The 22,486-nt window shown below is 40.1% G+C and overlaps 3 protein-coding genes across 3 annotated transcripts; all 3 read right to left on the bottom strand.

The window, feature by feature from the left end:
* Window positions 1–4,677: 4,677 nt before the first annotated feature.
* On the bottom strand, window positions 4,678–5,821 carry LOC106092903 (uncharacterized protein DDB_G0284459-like). The gene is made up of 3 exons (XM_059367387.1): window positions 5,755–5,821; window positions 5,420–5,684; window positions 4,678–5,323 (listed from the first exon to the last, which is right to left on the bottom strand). The coding sequence occupies exons 1-3, from the start codon at window positions 5,819–5,821 to the stop codon at window positions 4,678–4,680; spliced, it is 978 nt and encodes a 325-aa protein (XP_059223370.1).
* A 1,298-nt stretch (window positions 5,822–7,119) lies between these two features.
* Window positions 7,120–8,271, bottom strand: LOC106092904 (uncharacterized). The gene is made up of 3 exons (XM_059367386.1): window positions 8,205–8,271; window positions 7,963–8,141; window positions 7,120–7,752 (listed from the first exon to the last, which is right to left on the bottom strand). Exons 1-3 carry the CDS (start codon window positions 8,269–8,271, stop codon window positions 7,120–7,122), a joined length of 879 nt encoding a protein of 292 aa, XP_059223369.1.
* Window positions 8,272–18,571: 10,300 nt separating this feature from the next.
* Window positions 18,572–19,493, bottom strand: LOC106093226 (protein SDA1 homolog). The gene is made up of 2 exons (XM_013260247.1): window positions 19,439–19,493; window positions 18,572–19,359 (listed from the first exon to the last, which is right to left on the bottom strand). Exons 1-2 carry the CDS (start codon window positions 19,491–19,493, stop codon window positions 18,572–18,574), a joined length of 843 nt encoding a protein of 280 aa, XP_013115701.1.
* Window positions 19,494–22,486: the final 2,993 nt, after the last annotated feature.

The following is a 22,486-nucleotide window of genomic DNA, read 5'->3' as shown; positions in this document are numbered from 1 at the left end:
TGAGTTATTATACATTGTAAATACTTCTCTTCAAAGAGGTGTTGCACTGCTGCACACGCCGTTCGTATTAGGCTAGAAAACGGAGGACCCTTGTCATTGAGTACTTGAACTTGAATGGAAAAGCAATCATTGATATGTGAGAAGTTTGCACATGTTCCCCTATGGAATGTTCATGGGGAAATTTGCATTTGCGACGACGCTGAATTCTAGCAAAATTAAACACACAGCTTACTTAGGCTGGCGACATTTGTTAGTCCTTCAGCCTTTTCTACAAAGAGCTATCTCTGATAGGAATTGGGGCAAAACCCTCATTTTTGTCAAATTTTTTGTCAAAGATTGGAGGCGCATTGACTTTAGTTTTAACACCTCGGAGTATCCAACTGCAAATGCCATTTTCCCCATGAACATTAAGGAACAGGGGCAAATTTCTCACATATCGATGAGTGCTGTCAGATCCAATTTTAAGCTCAATGATAAGATAAATCCTTTTCTGAAAATTTTTTTCTGATGTTCTTGACAGGATTGGAATCTAGGCGTTCAGGGTCATAGGCGGACATGTTTATCTCTAAGCTACGACGGCCTCCTTGCAATATTGAGATGTAACAGACAATAAGCCTTAAATAACAGTCTTGAAATTCAAATTCGATTTAGTCATTCATTCCTCTTTAGCTCATTCCTCTGTCGAAGTCACGATCGCAATCGAACAAATAAGGATGCATCTTTCAAAATTTTCCGCAAACACTTTTAACTGTTACAGGTTATTGGGTATTGAAAATAGGTTAGATGTGCTTAGACTTGTCATATGAACCAATTCTCCGACTGCACGTTTGGAGCCAATAGTTTCTTTTTATCCGAAATTTGGAAACTGAGAGTTTATGCTCTCCAAAACCATTAACGTAGCTGGGCGGGGAGACTGCAATCTATCAATTGAAAAAATCATAAATTGAGCACTTTTTGCAAGTTATTCTAATAGATTAGCATTTTATGTAACTCCAAAGTAACAAAGTTTATTTTATTTCTACATCTTAGCTGGTAAAGTAGAACAACATTGAATATACTAAGATTAAACGCTTCCATGGAATATGAATTGGGGGTAGTTATGCATGAATTGAAAATTTTTGTAGTTTTAAATTGACATATCCTTGATTGAGTGTTACATGCTCCATACACCATTTAGAACTATTTGGGTTAGGTGCTTTAATAGGGTTTTCGGCACACTCTGCAGAATTATTGGTGGGTTTTCTTGTTATAGTTCCTTTGGTAAATTTTTTCCATGTTGACTTTATGATGAGACTTTTTGAAAAAAAAAAACTATTGTACCACTATTCCTGATAGAACCGATTGGAACTACGATATCCCTGGTAACAGAAGTTACATAGACTTCTATACGGATGGTTCCAAACTAAACGGTCAGGTGGGCTTTGGGGTATACTCTAAAGATCTAGAACTGGTCATATCGAAAAGGTTACTTGACTGCTGCAGTGTGTATCAAGCAGAGATCCTTGCAATTAGGGAAGTGGTGGAATGGCACTGATATAATGTCATTACGGCGAATTGAATAAATGTCTGCTCAGACAGCCAGGCAGCCATTAACTCCCTGCATAACGTATTTCCGAATACAAAACCCGCCCTCGACTGTCGCAGATCTCTTAACGAGAAGGCTGAACAGTTCAAAATTCACCTGTTCTGGGTGCATGCCCACAAAGATATCCCAGGGAATTGTAAAGCGGATAAGCTTGCGAGACTGGGAACTACCTTACACATTCCAGCGATTCTGGAATCTGGGGGTATGCCTCTAGCGACATGTAAGCTAAGTTTTCAGGACCAGGCCCGAAGGACAACGAATGATAGGTGGTCACAAAGAGGGGGCTGTGAGGATTCCAAAACTATGTGGCCTAATCTAGACTTGAAGAGGTCTACTGCTTTGCTGTCATTGGCTAGAACAGACGTCTCAGTCATTGTGTCCTTCATGACAGGTTACTGTCTAATCGGAAAACATGCTGACAGACTGAAGGTTGCCAGCAACGACTGTTGCAGAAACTGAGGACATCGAAGAAGAAGAGACTATGGAACACCTTCAGTGTGTGTGTCCCGCACTAGCAGTCAGAAGGAGTTCCACTATATGTTCTCATTTCTTTAGAACCTGTATGATTTAGCGGATGTGAACATTCGCAAGTTATTAGGCTTTTTAAAGCGATCTGGTTGGTTCAACGGTAGGAACTAGAAGGCATCTTTCTTCTTCTGTTCCTGTGGTATCACAATGGACGGAAACGTCTAAGTGAGTCTTATGGCAGACTGCCACTTAAACCTAACCTAACCTAACCTTATGATGCGACTTTCATAGATATAATTTGTATTCAATTTTGCAACCCGATTTAAACAAAAAACATTGAGAATATTAAACCAACACAACAATTACAAGTAATGTCCTACGGTGGTGGGTATAAAAACGTATTAAGTTCGGCCGGTAATAAATGTGGCTTTTATGGGCATAGCACCCTAAATCTGCGGATCGGTTTATATGGGGGCTCAAGACATAGTCCGATATAGACCATCTTCGAACTTCACCTATTTATGGACAAGAAAAGAATCTGTGCAAAGTTTCAGCTCAATATCTATATTTTTAAAGACTGTAACGTGATTTCAACAGACAGAAGGACCTACATGTCTAGATCGTCTTAGATTTTTACGCTGATCAAGAATATATGTACTTTATAGGGTCGGAAATGGATATTTCGACGGAAATGACGAACGGAATGAAAAAATGAGTATACCCCCATCCTTCGGTGGTGGGCATTATAATGGTATATAGCATGAGTTATATACTTGCGCATGCGCTCAAGCCAATTGTCGAATCACTTTTCCACTCCGATTGAGGCACCTTCAAAACATGGTTATTGAACGCTATAGCAGAATTTTCTGGCGAAGAATATCATTGACCACGCTTTTTTTTTGTGACGATGTGCCCGATGTGTGAGAGCACACATTGTTATGGTGAACATAATATATATTCGCGTACCAAAATTTGCAGGAGAATGATAACAGTCTTTACACCCTTGTGCTATTTAGTTGAATCAGTTGGCTCGGACGAACTCTTACTTGTTTTGTGTAAGCAGGTTAAGTTCGAAGATGGGCTATATCTGACTATATCTCGATTTATCATCGAATTTTGGCGAAATTTGGGACAATGAGTTTTGTTAGGTCCTTGGAAGTCCTTCTTCAATTTGGCCCAGATCGGTACAGATGTGGATATAGCTGACATATAGACTGATACGCCGATTTAGGATCTTAGGCCCATAAAGCCACATTTATTATCCGATTTTGCTGAAATTTTGGACAGTGAGTTGAGTTAGGTCACTTGATATTTTTCTTTTTTTGGCCTAGATCTTTCCAGATTTGGATATAGCTGCCATATAGACCGACCTCTCGATTAAAGGTCTTGCGCCCATAAAAGGCGCATTTATTGTCCGATTTTTCCAAAATTTGGAAAAGTGAGTTGTGTTAGGCCTTTCGATATTCCTCTTCTATTTGGCCCAGATCAGTCCAGATTTGGATATAGCTGCCATATAAACCGATCTCTCGATTTAAGGCTTTGGCCGAATCGATTTCACCGAAATTTGGGACAGTGAGATAAGTTTTGCACCTAGACATTCTTCTTTAATTTGGACCAGAACGGTCCAGATTTGAATATAGCTGCCATATAGATCGATCTCTCGATTTAAGGTTTTGAGCCCATAAAGGGCGCATTTATTGTCCAAGTTAGCCGAAATTTGGGACAGTGAGTTGTGTAAGGCTCTTCGGCCCAAACCAGTCCGGATTAGGATATAGCTGCCAAGACTTTAACCAATTGAACAATGACTTGTACCTATAAGTATTTGGTCCAAGTCGGAACATATTTCGATGTAGCTGCTATGGGGCATAGGGTATGAATATTTCACCGGATTTTGACGAAAGGTGGTTAACGTATATACCCGAGGTGGTGGGTATCCAAAGTAGGCCCGACTGAACTTAACGCCTTTTTACTTGTTAGTGTAAAGAGGGCACAACAAGTCCATTACCGGCGTAGGTGTATGTCTACAGTGGCGTGGCACTGATTTATATTTGCACACTCTTTTCAACCTAATCTAAATAAGGATAATCTTTTCATGTTTCATCCATCGTTTAAATGTCCTTTTTATCAATTACACAATCACATTAAACTGTTAGCACCATACCTTGATTCGTTCACTAATTTTTGAAGTGGAAGGTATGTGGTAGTTATTTGTAAATTTCGCAAATTTTTAGTACGATTTTCATCCAATTTCTTACTTTCATACCAACATTGACTCTCATAAAATCCAAGAATCCCTCAAGGTAGCTAACAAAGTGTTGCTAAGTTCACACTGGTATATTTGTGAGACTTCAGATCATATATTTCATTCGATTACCTTACTTTCTTGACATGACCGATTATTTTGGCTTTGCTTTGTTTTCGCTCTGATCAGTTCAAGCCAGATATAGCGTTTGCAGTTCCATTGCAAAGTGGTACTGATAAGTTTACTATAAAATACTGCTTACATGGCCTGATGCCATTTGAAGTGAGTAATAAGTCAAAACTGTGTACATATTATCATTAATTTTGCTTTATTTCCCTTTCATACTATTTCCTATATCAAAGCATCTGGAGTTTATAATCAATCAGACATTAACGCGAATAATGCGTTTACGTCCACGGGATCGCTTTTTGAATTTCCGCAAACGACGTCTATTGCTCAAACGGCTGAGCCTGCGACGTAATCTCTTCTGACGACGGCGTCGCCTACTCTGTTTCGATGATTTGCGACTGAGTCGGTTATGACCTCTGCGGCGGTTACGTTGCCGGCGAAATGAGCCATTATTGCGCCTGGAAGCACGTTTTTGTCGAAGGCGTTTCCTGTAGGCGCGCATCCTCTCGCGACGGCGACGCAATTGAACCTTAGTCATCTGGCGGCGTTTACTATTCCGCTTTAGAGCGCGTCGTTTCGATAAACGTTTTTTAATGCCAGTACGACGGCGGCGTTTTACACCCATACCACGACGACGTTGACCACGGCGTCGACGGGAATTGGCAGCCCGGCCTAAATTTGCGGGACCTCTGAATTGACGTTCATCCGAATCGTTGTCATCATCTTCGCTCAGGCTAGCTGCTGTCGCACTAACTTCGTTATCGTCATCATCCTCCTCATCGTCGCTTTGCTGACCATCATTATGGTGTGTGTATTCGGGTTCGCGCATGGGTGCATGCATAAGGAAATTTTCATCATCATCGCCTTCCAACTCATGGTTGTCATCACCGTCTAAAACACTTCTTCGCTCTGGCGGAGGAGGTGGCGGTGGTGGTGGAGGCGGTGGTGGAGGTGGCGTCGTTGGCGGTGGTGGTGGAGGCGGTGGTGGTGGTGGCGTTGGTGGTGGTGGAGGAGGTGGTGGTGGGGGAGGTGGCGGAGGTGGTGGTGGAGGTGGTGGTGGTGGCGGTGGTGGAGTTGTTACAGGTGGAGTTGTTATAGTGGTAGTGGTTGGTGCTGCTGTCGTAGTTGTGGTAGTTGTTTTGCCAAATTTTGCCCAAAACGTGTCCATGTTTTGGCGACCCTCGGCTACATCGTTCTCGTGGCGTCCTACGACGCGTCTATTTCCATATAACCTGTAGCGAGAATTCGCCCCATTGGCACCTGCAAACATCGAGGAGTTTGAAAACAAATAAATTTGAGTAAAAGAGAACGTTGTGTCGCTATTACTTACTTGCAGGACTCAGAGCAGCCACTGCGCATAGCAGCAGCAGCCCCAAGAAGAGACGCTGATAGTTCATATCCTGTTTCGAGACTGATGCTAGATGATGCAACGCTAGAAATTTTTGCAATACTAATTAAACATGGAGATACACAGACTAAGACTGATGGTAGAACAGTTCTGCCACCTTTCTTTTTATACCATTTCACCCAATTCGTCATCAATCAGCTTTCAGAATTGGCAAACATTTTTGCAATGATTAATTTTCCTTCAGGTACCCCTAGGCAGGTCAAAGTTGCACGCAGAGCTGGTCATTCAATCATCAACACCGGTTAATGAATCAAAGAGATGGCTTAACAGTTTGCAAAATTACATTCAAGCCCATGATGAAGATGAAGGCTATGATGATGATGATGATGATGATCTCCGCTTTGATGCTTTCTTCATCTCCTACAACAATGCTGGTAAATGAAATTGATACAATACCGCCAAAATGGCTATCACTTAGCACGCTGCTAGTCAGTCCGTGGTGTGAAACCACATGTTTTTGGTTGAATTATTTTCTGACCGGGTCGCTTGTATGGTTGACTTCTTCGGTCAGGGTACTTTACCGTTGCCATTGCAAACCCGCTCTTTTGGCGAACCATCGTCTCATTAATAGGTGGATTGATGGCTTTTAGACTTTTGCCATATATTTTCCGTTTTCATGCAAATTCGAATCTCACTAAAATTCGTCAAAATATAATCAAATGACTGGGAGATGACCTAAAACCTGGGGCTAATTGAACAGAATTGTGGCTTTTCGGTGGAAACTCTAGACTGTAGATTATTCTCTAAAAACCATGATTTGGTTCTAACACACTTATTAACCCCATAATTACTATACCGCTGCTATTACGCTGGACCAATCAGAGGGCCATCTTCTTTGTTTAATAGAAAAGGGTGGATGTATTCAAAAGTACATGAATGTGTTGGTTACAGTAAGTGTGTGTAAGTATTAAGTAAAGTAACCTTTAAAATTAACAAAGGTTCCGTCCCTCACAAATAATCCTTTAATTCGAACTTTGAAGCCCCTTGAGACGGCCAACAAGTTTTCGTAAAATTTTGCTCATTTGAAATAAGCATTCAAATATGGAAAAGGCAACATCGACTTTTTTTGAACATCTGTACCTGTCCAAGTCCAGATTGATGAATGCTTTGGGAATATCTCCTCTTATGTTTGTACCGATTATGGCACACCTATTTGGAGGGGGACTTTTCATGTTGCTTAAAATTAAAATTTTTTAAAAAATGAGTCAATACTGGGTGCATATTTTCTTTATCTTTTTTATTTTCATATCATGGGATTTCCTATTTCAATGCTTCTTGGGTTCATAATCAGGCATTTACACGAACAACGCGTTTACGGCCACGGGATCGCCTTTTGAACTTTCGCAGACGGCGTCTATTGTTTAATTTACTGCGCTTGCGGCGTAATCTTTTCTGACGACGGCGTCGCATGATCTGCTTGGCCGATTTGCGACTCACTCGATTTTGACCTTTGCGCCGGTAATTTTGTCGACGAAATGCGCTTTTGTTGCGTCTGAAAGCTTGATTTTGACGAAGGCGTTTCCTGTACGCTCGCATCTTCTCTCGACGGCGACGCATTTGAGCCTTAGTCATCTGGCGGCGTTTACTACTCCTTTTTAGACCACGTCGCTTCGATAAACGTTTTTTAATGCCCATACGGCGGCGGCGTTTTCCACCCTTACCACGACGACGCTGACCACGACGTCGACGGGAATTGGCAGCTCGACCTATACCTGCGGGACCTCTCAATTGACGTTCCTCCGAATCATTGTCATCATCTTCGTTATCACCATCTTCGCTCATGCTAGAGGCTGTCGCACTGACTTCGTTATCGTCATCATCCTCCTCATCGTCGCTCTGCTGACCCTCATTATGGTGTGTGAATTCATGTTCGCGCATAGGTGCATGCATAAGGAAATTTTCATTATCATCGTCTTCTAGCTCGCGGTTGTCGTCACCGTTGATAACACTTCTTCGCTCTGGCGGAGGAGGTGGCGGTGGTGGTGGAGGCGGTGGTGGAGGTGGCGTCGTTGGTGGTGGTGGCGGTGGCGGTGGTGGTGGTGGCGTTGGTGGTGGTGGAGGCGGTGGTGGTGGTGGCGGTGGAGGCGGTGGTGGTGGTGGTGGTGGAGGAGGTGGTGGTGGAGGTGTTACAGGTGGAGTTGTTATAGTGGTAGTAGTTGGTGCTGCTGTCGTAGTTGTGGTTGTCGTCTTGCCCAATTTCGACCAAAACATGTCCATATTTTGGCGACCCTCGGCCACATCGTTCCCGTAGCGTCCTACGCTGCGTCTATTTCCATATAACTTGTAGCGAGAATTCGCCCCTTTGGCGCCTGAAAAGATCGAGGTGTTTACAAATCAATATTTTCAAATTTCCTTATTGCACAATGACATACTTGCAGGATTTAGAGCAAGTACTGCGCATAGCAGCAGCAGCCCCAAGAAGAGCCGCTGATAAATCATATCCTGTTTCGAGACTGATGCTCTTTGCAACTTTGGAAATGTTTGCAATACTAATCAAACATTGAGATACACTGACTGAGACTGATGAAAGAACAGTTCTACAGTCTTTCTTTATATACCATTTCACCAAAAACTCCAACAATCAGAAGTCTGAAGTCTGAGTCTATTCCAGGTACCCCTAGGCAGGTCAAAGTTGCACGCAGTGCTGATCATTGAATCATTAACCCCGGATAATAAATCAAAGAGATCGTGTAAACAAAACGTTATCAGTTTGCAAAATTACATTTAAGCCCATGATAAAGATGACGATGATGATGATGATATTCGTTGCGATGCTTTCCTCTCCTACAACAAAAGCAAAAATTGCTACGATACCAACAAACCGTCCATCATTAAGCTCAGCTGCTAGTCAGCCCAAGGTGCGAAAACACATTTTTGTTTCAAATATTTTCTGACCCGGCCTATTGTAGGGTTGTTGGTCTGGACACTTTGCAAATACCGTTGCTGACCCCGCGCTTTTGGCAAACCATCATCTCACTAATGGTTTGATTGATGGCTCTCTATTAGAGTTCTGCCATATCTCTTGGTCGGCTTATTATGTCGTTATGCAAATTAGAATTTCATTAAAATTCGTCAAAACATAAAGAAATGATTGGGAGATGGCCTACAACCTGAGGCGATTGAACAGGATTGTGGCTTTGTGGCCTTAACTTTAACCTGTTGGTTGTTCTACAAAACCAATGATTCTTATTCTCTAATTTCAACGTAGGTGTGATACAGCCAATTTGATAAATTTTTTCCTTTGGGGCCTTTTAATGACCCTCTATGACCTTCATGTTCGATTTAGGGGAAGTACCCAAATAAATGATGTTAACAGTAAGCTTTGTGTTCTATATTCCGTCTGCTTAGTTCTGTTGCAGAACTTATTATTCAGATCCAGGAACACTGCGACTAAGGTGGAGTGCATCCAAAGTGATCTGAGTCGAGTAGTTCTGGCTGGGCAGTTAAACAGGAGACGTGTGTAGTGTGATCCCAGGTCACAATCGGGACACACATCCTTCAAGTTGCCATCAATCCTTGTTCTGTAGGAGTTGAGGCGGCGGCATCTGCCCAATCGTAATTGCGCTAGAACTAATGTGGTTATCTGGAGGAGGTCTAATTTTTCACGTGCAATGGGAGGCGGTCGTTCTCCAAGGACCTCATTCAGACGGTACCTATTCGTAGCAGCTGCTACTGTGTCCTGCATGAATGTTGCTTGATTTGCCGCTTAATCTAGAGGTTATCTTTAGTAGCGCTGAACTTCTTGCTTTAGATCATGTAGATCCATCGTAAGGTAGATACCTATCCACAATGTGATGGCTTGGATGGTCCCTGCGATAACAGCCCAGAAGGTATTGCTTGGATAGCACGTAGTTATGTCTTCGCACGGAGGATGTTTGTCTGCTGGTGGAGGTGGTGCATGTGAGAATTAAGGAGATAGCCCGCCTCAGTTCGTAAAGCAGCTTCTGACAGATCTAAATATTATACCACTGCGTGTCACAGAGCTGACGAGACCACGCTGGAGCTGCATAACATACCACTAAGCGACCAATTGCTTGGTATGTGGTCAGTTCTGCCGGCAAATAACTTGAGGACCTTGTTTCTACTTTTGACCTTTTCGCAAATTGCTGTAACATGCGGGGAAAATGTGTAAGAGCTTTCAAATGTGAGAGCAAGTGTTTCTTTCACATTCAGGTCATTATTCACCTTACGCGTATTTGTAGTGAACAATGTGGCTGGAGATTTGGTGGCAGATGTCTTCAAATCTCTAGCAGCGAAATTAGCGGCAAGTTCGTTGAGGAAGACGTTTAACTTATGGCAGGTTTCAATAATGACTAGGGGCCAGATGCTATGATCGTACAATTGTCCGCATATGACACGATCTCTATGCCGTGTGGAGGGGTAGAATGAAGAATAGGTATGTTAAACAGTGAGGGAGATATCACATTGCCTTGGCAACCTTTTTCTCTAAATTCCATAAATGACTGGCGACCCTACAGATTATTCGTCCATGTCCATGTTTTGATATAGCAGCCATATAAACCGATGTTGGATATTGACTTCTTGAGCTACTGCAGGGCGCAATTCTTATCCGATTTGGCTGAAATTTTGCATGAGGTGTTTTATTTTGATTTCCTGGGGCCAAATTTAATACTATCCTACAAGTAAACTGACCAGTGAGACTGACGTATAATATTATTCATAATGTAAACTGACTTTATCGACACCTCTTTGAGGGTATTTAAGAAATCCGCAGGCTACTTAAAACAAATTTATTTTTATTTATTTATTCATATATTTATTGCAAAATTAAGTTTAAAATAATGAAAATAAGATAAATATTCTAATTTTCTTTTTTATATGCCAGACAAAACAAAATGACTAATATATTTTCACATATCAAAACAAAATGGAAGTGGATGCTGCCCCTGCAAACATCAAAAGGATATGATACTACAATTAGGTATTTAAATAGGACAAATCTTCACCAGTTTAACTTAAATACTAATGGTGATTTAACTCGCTTGTCAGTAGATTAAAAGGTGATTTTATTTGAAAAGGTGCAAATATTTTTATCTTTTATTACAGACGAATAAGTGTTTTGAACTGAAAAGTACAAACGTATCACCGGAAATATTCGACCATTACCAAAGTACTCACCAATGTTAATATAAATAAGGAAACTAGCATTAAAGTATATCTCAAAATCTCTACAATAAGAATTCATTGTTTAACAAATATAATAGGGAATAGGCAAATATGATTTAAATAAATGGTTCATAAAGATTTAATACAACTAATCAACTTCTTTGTTTTTATAATATAGTATACTAGCTGAATCGGGCCCGCTTCGCTGCGCCTTCTTAGGGAATAGGGAACAAAATTATCCTTTGAATATTTATTTTCGACAATTAAAGAGCTTTTAGTGAAATACTATGCTACGAAAATATATATCGCTTGAGTAACTGTATGACTACATAAATGACTTTATCTGAACTCCATATGATCCGTAGCGCAGAGGTTTGCACGTCTGCCTATGACGCTTATCACCTGAGATCAAATCCTGGTGCGACCATCAGAAACCATGTTCAGCGGTGTTTTTCCCCTCCTAATGCTAGTGACATTTGTGAGGTACTATGCTATGTAAAAACTTCTCTTCAAAGAGGTGTCGCACTGCGGCATGCCGTTTTGACTCGGCTATAAAAAGGAGGACCCTTGTCATTGAGCTTAAACTTTAATCGGACTGTACTCTTTAATATGTGAGAAGTTTGCCCCAGTTCCAGTTGATATTTATTGGTCTTTGAACTTGCTCGGGGTTTTAAGGGTCATTTAAGGTGGGACGTTAGATGTGCTCCACTCGTCAAAGACTTTATTTGAGCCCGTTATTCTCATGGGGATTTTGGGAGTGGGAAGGTCCTCAGGGTATGAATATCGTGCACTAATCCCAAATACCTTTCATTTGAGCCCTATATTGCAATAGTCGGTAAATATGTCCGGTTTTGGGGTGCTTTGGGGATCGGGATTCAGATTCGTCTTCTACTCTAAAATACATCTTATTTGAGCTCGATATTGTAATGCTCAGTAAATACGTCTTACTTGGGTGGTGTTATGGGGGAGGGATGGTTCCAAACACACTTTTTTCATGAATATTGATATCATATTCGTGCTTTGCGTTCAAAGACTTTCATTTGAGCCCCATATTTCTATGGTCGTAAATTTGTCCTCTTTGGGGGTGTTTTTGGGGAGGGACGGCCTCCCATACACTTGGTCCCAGATTTGGATATCAGATTCGTATTCTACTCGCATGTTGGCATTGTCGGTATATATGTCCGATATAGGGGTGTTTTGGGGACTAGGGTGGTCCCCCAAACAAATGATCCGACAATTCGATATCATATAGGTTTTCTAATCTTAAATACCCTTCATTTCAGTTTCATATTGTAGTTATTTGTTAACATACATATTTGGTATGTTTTTAGGCGAGGGGTGGACCCCCAGGCACTCCATCCGAAATTTGGATACCAAATTTTTGTTTTGGTTTATTGTAAGAGAACACACAAAATTTCGCTTAAATCGCATCATCCATCTGCGAGATCTGGCATTTTTGAAATTAGGGTAAGGGGGAGGGTCTACCTTTTTTTCACCACGGGATCATTATGCACCATCAGTAAAAATTTCAAGAAAATCGGTTCTGCTGTTTTTGAGTCTATACGGAACACACACAAACAAATAAACTAACAAAAAACAAATTCATTTTTATACCCTCCACCATAGGATGGGGGTATACTAATTTCGCCATTCTGTTTGTAACGTCTTAAAATATGCGTCTGATACCCCATAAAGTGTATATATTCTTGGTCATCATGTCATTTTAAGTCGATCTAGCCATGTCTGTCCGTCCGTCCTTCCGTTCGTCCAATTAAACTTTTATCTATAAATAAAATTCGATATTAAAATTTGTCGCTAAGTCTTGGGATCGCATACCCTCTAAAAACCCTTCAAATGGAATAGTACTTCGATATAATAATTAAGTAATAGATTTGACCCATTCGCGAATGGGAGGTCTAAACAAAAAGCTATTCCTCTATCCAAATCCTTGCTATATTTGTACCACTGCATGATGTTCTCCATATAAAATACAACAAGTAAGAGCATGATTTCGGAAGTAATTTCCTATTGAAATCGGATGTGTAAATATGCAACCTACGTGTCAATAAGTTTGGGACATATTCAAATCGCACGTGTAACAAGTATACCATAAATCATAATTATTAAGAATTTTGACATAACATTTACCTGTTCAATAATTAAAAAAAATGTTACACAAACAGAGACATGCAATTCGTAAAAACATCAAGGAAACAAAACAAGTAAAAGCGTGCTAAGTTCGGCCTGCCCGAATCTTATATACCCTCCACCATGGATCGCATTTGTCGAGCTCTTTCCACGGTATTTCTTTTTAGGCAAACAAAGCATAAAAGAAAAGAATTGCTATGTCATTGAAACAATATCAAGTTATGGTTCATTTCGGACCCTAATTGAATTGAATATCTAGTAAGAATTGCGCACTTTAGGGACTGAAGAAGTAAAATAGGGAGATCGGTTTATATGGTAGCTGTATTAGGCTACAAGCCGATTCATATCATATTCGACACGTTTGTTAAAGGTCATAAGAGAAGCTGTACAAAGTTTCAGCCAAATCGCATAATACTTGCGCACTTTAGAGGCTAAAGAAGTCAATATCCCATATCGGTTTATATGGCAGCTTTATTAAGTTTTGGACCGATTTGAACTATTCTTAGCACAGTTATTGAAAGTCATAACAAAACACCTCCTGCAAAAATTAAGACCCCAGATCAGTTTATATATCAGCTATGTCAGGTTATGGACCGATTTGAACCATTTTTAATATAGTTGTTGGAAGTCATAACAAAACACGTCATGTAAAATTTCAGCAAAATTGGATAGGAATTGCTCCCTGTAGAGGCTCAAGAAGTCAAGACCCCAGATCTGTTTATATGGCAGCTATACCAGGATATGAACCGATTCGAACCATACTTTGAATATTCATTTCCGTCCCTATAAAGGTTATATATTCTTGGTTCTCTTAAAAATCCAAAATGATCAAGCTATGCCTTTCCGTATGTTCGTCCGTCTATCTGTTGAAATCACGCTACAGTCTTTAAAAACGTAGATATTGATCGGAAACTTTTCACGTATTCAGGTTTTTATTCAAGTTTGAATTTGGTTCAGATCAGCATGCATATTAATATAGCGCCGATCTCCCTATTTAAGGTCATAGACTCATAAAAGCCGCATTTATTATTTACTTAAATTTGGTATAATGATTTGTGTTAAAATCTCCGACATCCTGAACATAGTCCAAAAGTTACTATAGCCTCATATAGACCGATCTTCCGATTGACGGCTTAGGCTCATAAAAGCTGCATTTATTATCCGATGTAACTGAAATATGACAAAATGATTTATGTTTATGAAATCCGTGCCGAATATGGCTTTAAACGGTCTATATCTTAATATAGCCCCTACATAGACAGATCTCCCAATTTAAACTCTCAGGTAAATAAACGACGCATCTGCAGTATATGAAGTATGACGTATAACACAGTGAGCTGTGTTCAGGCCTTCGAGTCGATTATGGTTTATATAGTCCGTGTTGATTGTGGTTTATATAGGACTAGTTGAACCCGGCCCGCATCGCTGCGCCTTCTTTAACTTTATATGGAGCAAAATTTTCTTTTGAATATTGATTTTTGACAATTACAGAGCTTTTAGTGAAATACCGTGCTACGAAAATATAATATCGCTTGACTAACAGTTTAACAATATAAGTGCCTTTATCTGAATCCCATATGATCTCTATTGGTCTCTATGTGAGCCACATATTGGCATGGTCGAAAAATTTTTACCCTTTGGAGGGTGTTTTGGGGAAAATGCGATGTCCTAAATACATTGTCCTTCATTTGGATATCAAATTCGCATTCTACTCCCAAATACCTTTATTTGAGCCCCATATTGCGATGGTCAGTGGGGTATCGAAAGTGGGTATCAATTCTTGCTCTACACCCCAATACCTTTCATTTAAGCTCCACATTGACATGGTCAGTAAATATGCCCGACTTAGGGATGTTTTAGTGTTTGGGGTGGTCCCCCAAACACTAAGCCCGAAAAATATATATCAGCAACGTGCTCTTTTCTCATATATCTATATATCATTTATTTGAACCCCATATTGCCATTGGCCTCAAAATTGGATATCAAATTCGTTTTCTAATCTCATTTAAACTCCTTATTGCAAATATCAGCAAATATTTCCGGTTTGAGGTATTGGCTCTAGAAACTATAAGTATTTAGTTCCAATCTCTTTAAGACCCAAATTATCTTGGTGAGCAAATACGTCCTACTTGGGGGTTATTATGGTGGTGGGATGTCCCCTAGACATTTGGACCCTAATGTTGATATCAGATACGTGGTCTCCTCCCAAATACCTTTAATTTGACCCCATATTTCCATAGTCGGCAAACTTGATCGGCTTGGGGGTGTTTTGGGGGATGGGCGGCCACTCAGTGAGTTGGCCTTGAAAATATATATCGGATTGGTATTCTTCTCTAAAAAACCCTCTTATTTGAGCTTCATATTGCAAGAGTCAGCCAATACTTCCTATTTGGGTGGTGTTGTGTTGGTGGGGTGGCCGCATAGACACTTTTCCCAAATATTGATATCAGATTCGTGCTTTACTCCCAAAGGCCTTTCATTTGAGCCTCATATTGCTATGGTCTTAAATATGTCCGCTTTGGGGAATGTTTTTGAGGAGAGACGGCCCCCCAAACACTTGGTCCCCTATTCACTCAAATTCCTTTTATTTAAGCCCCATATTCCCATGACCAGTATATAAGTTCTGTTTGGTGGGTGTTTTGGGGTGTACCCCCAGAAACGTGGTCCCAAATTTGGATATTAGATTGGTATTCTACCCGCAAATACCTTTAATTTAAGTCCCATATTGCCATGGTTGGTAAATATGCCCGATTTAGGGGTGTTTTGGGGGTTGGGGGTGGTCCCCCTAGCACTTGGTTCGACAATTGAATATCAGATACGTTTTCTTATCCCAAATACCTTTCATTTGAGTCCCATATTGTCGTGATTGGTCTAAATATATGTTTGGTAGATTTTAGGGTGGGGCGGCCCTACTAGGTACCCCATCCCAAATTATGATACCAAATTTTTATTTTTAGGGTGCTGTAAGAGAGCACACAAAATTTCGCTTAAATCGCACTACCCATCTCCGAGATCTGGCGATTCTGAAAATTAGGGTAAGGGTAGGGTCCGCCCCCCCTTCAAATATGGAAAAAATGTGAAAATTTGAAGAAAATCGGTTCAGCCGTTTCTGAGTCTCTAAGAACAAACAAACAAACCTACAAACAATCACAAATTGATTTTTATATATAAGAAGATTTTTGGGTATAGCCCCCAAAATGACCTGGCCGAACTTAATATCTTTATACTTGTTAGGTTTTTGAATAAATATACTGTGATAGCACGCCAAAACTATTCAGGGGTTTTCATGTACCAATTCAGTTTTGCCCGAGTCCATGGAAAACGGTTTTGTTTGTTAGGTCATTTAACAAAATGATTTTATAACGGTTAATGTAGAGAAAATCGGGTTTTCATAGATTTTGAATTCTAAAAAGGCATAACTTGTTTGTGGTATATCTAAAACTGAACCGATTTTGATAAAATTATGCACACATGTTGGACAACGTCTTATGCAAAATTTTGTAAAGATCGCATCAAAATTATGGCTACTAGAGCCTAAAAACGTCATATCGGATGAAAGATATATATGGGAGCTTTATCTAAAACTGAATCTATTTTGATAAAATTATGCACACATGTTGGAACATTAAATAGACCGTCCTGTTCAAAATTTTGTAAAGAACGAACCAAAATTATGGATACTAGAGCTTAAAATGTCATATCGGATGAAATATATATATGGGAGCTATATCTAAATCTGAACCGAAAATTAATTATAAGAGCTGGTGTCCCATAAAACATTCTGCCCATCGGATCATTCATATTCATTTTGAAACTCTAAAGAAAAAATTCAGCAGTTTTCATAAGATTGTGTTTTTAATAAATAATTAAAAAACTAAATGAATAAATAACTAAAAACTAATTAGAGTTTTCCGAACTCGAACTCAAGGATTGGCGCTGGGTTCTTTCTCCTTATCAGTGTCGGCAGCCACAGGCTCCTCAACAGCTTCAGGTTGGGGCTTTCGTGTGCCCTTGACGCGCCTTCTTCTATTGGAATTGCGTCTTCTATGGCCAGATCTTACCCCATGGCGGCGTCTCTTTCCCTTCATGCTGCCATAACGATTGCGGCGATTCCTTTTGGATTTCCTTGATCTAAATTTCTGATTCTTTTGACGATTTATGGTGCTCTTTCTGCTGGGCTTGCGGCGTGAAGACTTTCGGCGTTTCACATCCTCAGTGCTGACATTCTTGATTTTGTTTTTGGTATTTCGACGACGAATGCGTATTCTTCGACGCACCGCACGTTCTTGGGGAGGCGGTTCATCGTCATCCTCGTCACTGAACTCTTGAATGTGGTTGTTATTGCTGCGTTGCAAATTTCGGTTATGGTAAGATCTGAGATAGCGGGCCAGACGTTGCTTGCGTATGAGAAAAAGAAATACAGATTTTGTTGGGCCCAACGAATTTTATTTTAAAAGCTTACCATGCCCGGATCATTAAGGGCTGCTATGTCTTTTTCGGTTATTTCCATTTCCATATCCGATTTCACTTTAGCTTGATTATCCTGCTCATCTTCTACCTCTGCCATGGCATCATCCTTAGAATCGACTTCTTTCAGAAGTTTTGATTCAAGGGCATGATCCTCTTTAATTTCAATGTTGCCATCAAGTGCACTCTCTTAGGGTGGGGGGTGGTTGTAAAGTTATGGGTCAATAACAATCAATAAAACAGTGTTTTTTAAAATATGGAAATTCACCTGCGTCAGCTGAGGGCGCCATTGCTAGCAGGCCGCATAGGGCCACAACCAAAAGCCACATTAATTTCATTTTAGCCACAAATGAAATTCAAAAAAATGCTAATTCTGACTGACTGTGGTGATACAACTCCACCATACACACTTGACATCAACGCTTACCAAATGCGCTGGAAACTAGCGACGATGGTGTTTATATGGCCTCTCATGTAATCAATGCCACCATCATTAACATAACTCAGCCAATTCTGGAAAAAATGCCAAATTTTGCGAAAAAAAAGACTCATCTGCAGATTATGAAACCGATTGGGGAAAAATCATTTGGCGAAATGAGTGAATGAATCGAAAGCCAATATAACTTCCAAAAATATGGCAAAATTCTGCAGAAGAAAGTTGCGATTAGCGCGACTCACCGCGTGGCTAGCCCTAGTTAATGATTGGTAACCTCAAACTGTGCGGCCTGACCTCAGCGAACTTTCTCCTCAACTATGTCCAGCAATGAAGCGGAATCGAAAATATTCATCAACACAGCTTGTTTTTGTATTTGTTTTGGTTTTTAATATATCTTTGTTATTGCGTAAGCTTATGCGTATTGGCCAAAAGAGCGTTTGCAGGGGGGGGGGTGGGGGTCACAAGCAAGATATGAGCGACATAGAACTAGAAAGGACTAAGAACTAAGTAATACTAGAGAAATCCAAGGAGCTGTGGGGAGTTTTTCCCCACTAGACCCCTTTAACCTTGGTAACCGACGCGGCGGCGATTGCCACGACGACGATTTCCTCCAACGCGCATAACGCGAACGCGCTTGTTGGGGCGACGCCTGTTGCCGCGTCTGCGACGACGGCCATTACCACGGCGGCGTTTCACATTGCGACGGGAGCCCTTGCGACGACGGCGCACTACCACACGATTCGCACGCTCCTCTTCGGAGGACCGCCCTTCATCAGGACGCTCCATGAGAGCCACCACACTGCCATCGGGAATAGAGTCTAGAACGGAGCGTGGGAGCAGTAGGGCAGGTTTGCCGGTCTTTTCATCGATCACGCTTTGACCTTCGATTTCGATGATTTCATCGGGCACCATGATGGCTCCTGCAGTTTCCCGGGACACCATCATGGGAGTGGTCTTGGCATTCTTCACCGACGATGTTAGTCTTTGGTTCTTCTTGGATTTATCGCTCATAGCGAAGTCCTTCATGACATCGACTGTCATATCATCTGCATCCTCGTCCTCATTTTCGTCCATTTGCTCCTCCATGCTGTTAGCCATGTCCATGTCTTCTTCTTCGTCATGGTCTAGCTCATCATTGATGGTATGTTTGGAATTCCTTTGTTTCAGGTTAAGTGGCTCTTCATCGTCGGCATCATCATCGTCATTGTTGTTGTCACTGTCAATGACCTCGAAACCTTGCACCAACGATTGCGAACGACCTCGGGGCACGGTCAAGAAAATATATGGATTGGGTCCCGCTACACCAGCGTTAATCTGATGTATCATACCCCTTTGAGGCCTAGCGGGATCTAAGCATAAATAATAATAAAAAGAAGAGTTGAGTTGTGAATTGAAGCCACCTCAAAAGTTCATTTGCTCATTACGCACCTGCCAATGCTATGGCCAGTCCTGAGACCAGCAGCAGAATTAAACTTAGTTTCATTTTCTTTGTCTTCTTCTCTTCTATTCAATGCGACACAAGTCCTTATTTCTCGAAATATTTCTACGCAATCTGCTCCCCTGTCTGTGTGGCTCTTCTCTAATTGTAAGCGAATATCTTCTGAATGAACGATTAGAACTATTGTCGGTTTTTATAAGAATTCGCTGATGATAACAAAAGCCAAACCGCTGGCTTTTCTAGCGCTCAGCTTAGAACATGCTAACGGGCGAATATCTAATGAGCGTGAATCTTTACACTTGACTTTCTTTTCATCTCGATTTGGTTGGTGGATTTCGTTTGCATTTGTTGAGTGAAATGTACGAGGCACGATTGATAATGATGAGCACTGGGAAAAACGCGAATTAGCAGAGATATTAAATGGGGGCTGCTTGAACTTTCAAAATCCGTGCGCCAAGTGATAGCATATGTATGGCATGTGGAGAAGATGATGAAACGTTGGAGCATTTCCTATATCATTCCCCGGGTTTCGCAGCTAAGGGTTGGTATTCTATTCCGCTTTCGGAATAGTCGCTGAAATGTTTGTTTCACGGGAGAAATTTTGTTCTTATTTTCATACCAAAAGATGTTTTTTTTTTGCACTTTTTACACCCTCCACCATAGGATGAGGGTATACTAATTTCGTCATTCTGTTTGTAACTCCTCGAAATATTCGTCTAAGACCCCATAAAGTATATTCTTGATCGTCATGACATTTTAATTGGAACTAGCCATGTCCGTCCGTCCGTCCGTCTGTCTGTCGAAAGCACGCTAACTTTCGAAGGAGTAAAGCTAGCCGCTTGAAATTTTGCACAAATACTTCTTATTAGTCTTAGGTCAATTGGAATTGTAAATGGGCTATATCGGTCCACGTTTTGGTATAGCTGCCATATAAACCGATCTTGGATCTTGATTCTTGAGCCGCTAGAGGGCATAATTCTTATCTGATTTGGTTGAAATTTTGCATGAGGTGTGTTATTATGACTTCCAACAAGTGTGCTAAGTATGGTTGAAATCGGTCCATAACCTGATATAGCTGTCATATAAACCGATCTGGGGTCTTGAATTCTTAAACCGATTTGGCTGAAATTTTGTGCAACGGCTTCTCTTATGACCTTTAACATACGTGTCGAATATGGTATGAATCGGTTTATAGCCTAATGCAGCCCCTATATAAACCCATCTCCCTATTTTACTCTTTCACAATTCTTACCAGATTTGGCCGAAATTTTACACAATGACTTCTACTATGGTCTCCAATATTCAGTTCAATTATGGTCCGAAATGAACCTTTACTTGATATTGTTCCAATAACATAAGAATTCTTTTCTTTTATCCTTTGTTTGCCTAAAAAGAGATATCGTGGCAAGAACTCGATAAATTCGGTCCATGGTGGAGGGTATATAAGATTAGGCCCGGCCGAACTTAGCTCACTTTTACTTGTTCAATTTAACAATTATAGTCAAGACCACAAAGCTTTTTCGTTTTGTCACTCAAATTGTTCGGCAATTTATTAAATGCAGCTGAATTTATAAAATTAAAACCCCCGGAGGTTTTTTGTTTCTAAGTAGTGATCATAGACCCAAACATAAACTTAAAATTCGTGTTCCATGTTTCATCGAAATCGAGGGAGTGCCCTATACAGCCTGCTTTTCGCAAAAGTTTTAATATAACATTTGAATATTTTCAATTAAATTTTTAATTGATTCAATTAAAAAATTAATTGGATATTTTGAACAATTCAATAATTTTTTAATTGGATCATTTAAATAATTAATTGAAAATATCAAAAATTTTCAATCATTTTTTTAATTGGATCAATAAAAAAATTAATTGTAAATTTCAAAAATTTTCAATCATTTTTATATTTGAATATGCAAGTGTTTTAATTGAAAATTTTTTCAATCACCTTTTTCAAAAACTGTGATTTATATTATAATTTTCGTGGTTGAAGATGTTGCAATTAAAAAATTAATTGATTCAATTAATTTTGTGAGTGAAACCGATTTTTATTTTTTTCGGTGTATAAAAACCAATTTCAAGAATTAGAATTGTGAATCTCTAGACGCTGAGTCTCTAGAATACATGTGACAGGTGGAGTTTACTTATGCTCACATATCATATAAAATGTAGCCTAGATAAATCTATCAATAGATATAGCCCTCACAAAATCGGTCTCCCGTTTGATTCCTCAAGGCACCAAGAAGAGTTAATCATTACCTTATTTGATTTCTTGTAACTAATTGAGATATTAACTATGTCAAAATTTTTAGCAGAATACATGGTGGAGGGTACCCAAGATTCGGCTCGGATAAATTTGGCACGTTTTTACTTGTCTGGAACCTCTCAAATAAATGCATATCGAAAGATTAATCGAAAGTTCAAACTCACCACTTCAATATCGTCACAGATTTAGAAAAGGGATATCACCCAAATAATACTTATAATATAGGTGTAGTTGATTTGACAGCCCGACTTTTGACTACCTGCAAACGTGGAGCATTGTTATACCATGCTGATCATACGATCATCGTATGGGCTCCCGTGATGTCGATTATGAATTTGATATGGAAGTCAATCGTTGACTTTTCTTTGGTGCCTCTTTTTAGCCAAGTGTTCCCTAATACTCATATGTTCTGTTATACTTGACATAATTGCCAAATCGCCAGAGGCAGCGGTCAAGCAGTATGCGTCTGCGCATAGAACAGTTCAAAAGAGATGAAAAGGTCTTTAACCTTATTTTAAATATGATGTGATTCTTGGTTACATTCTTTGGTTAAGGCTTAGCCCATGGCTGATGGGCGATGAAAAAAAGAGGCAAGACTTTTCTTGTCGAGTTCGAACCTTTTCTTATAGGCTTGGAGCAATTGTTGGCATTCAAACCGAATCCAATAAGAAATTTGGCCTCAAGTGTAAAATTAAAATAATATTTATAGTTTTATTGATAATGACAATAAGTTATGCAGAAGCAAAAGTCATTCTATGCGGTCATTGATTCA

This window comes from Stomoxys calcitrans, chromosome 4 (assembly GCF_963082655.1).
Source record: "Stomoxys calcitrans chromosome 4, idStoCalc2.1, whole genome shotgun sequence".
Classification (NCBI taxonomy): Eukaryota; Metazoa; Arthropoda; class Insecta; order Diptera; family Muscidae; genus Stomoxys; species Stomoxys calcitrans.
This window is presented reverse-complemented; position numbering and strand designations above follow the sequence as displayed.

Coding starts and splice junctions, on each gene's coding strand:
- LOC106092903 (XM_059367387.1), bottom strand. CDS start 5,821: ATGAACTATCAGCGTCTCTTCTTGGGGCTGCTGCTGCTATGCGCAGTG. Junction 5,685..5,754: donor GGCTGCTCTGAGTCCTGCAA/GTAAGTAATAGC, acceptor CGATGTTTGCAG/GTGCCAATGGGGCGAATTCT. Junction 5,324..5,419: donor CCTCCTCCACCACCACCAAC/GCCACCACCACC, acceptor AGAGCGAAGAAG/TGTTTTAGACGGTGATGACA.
- LOC106092904 (XM_059367386.1), bottom strand. CDS start 8,271: ATGATTTATCAGCGGCTCTTCTTGGGGCTGCTGCTGCTATGCGCAGTA. Junction 8,142..8,204: donor ACTTGCTCTAAATCCTGCAA/GTATGTCATTGT, acceptor CGATCTTTTCAG/GCGCCAAAGGGGCGAATTCT. Junction 7,753..7,962: donor CCACTATAACAACTCCACCT/GTAACACCTCCA, acceptor GACAACCGCGAG/CTAGAAGACGATGATAATGA.
- LOC106093226 (XM_013260247.1), bottom strand. CDS start 19,493: ATGAAACTAAGTTTAATTCTGCTGCTGGTCTCAGGACTGGCCATAGCA. Junction 19,360..19,438: donor ACTGGCCATAGCATTGGCAG/GTGCGTAATGAG, acceptor ATTTATGCTTAG/ATCCCGCTAGGCCTCAAAGG.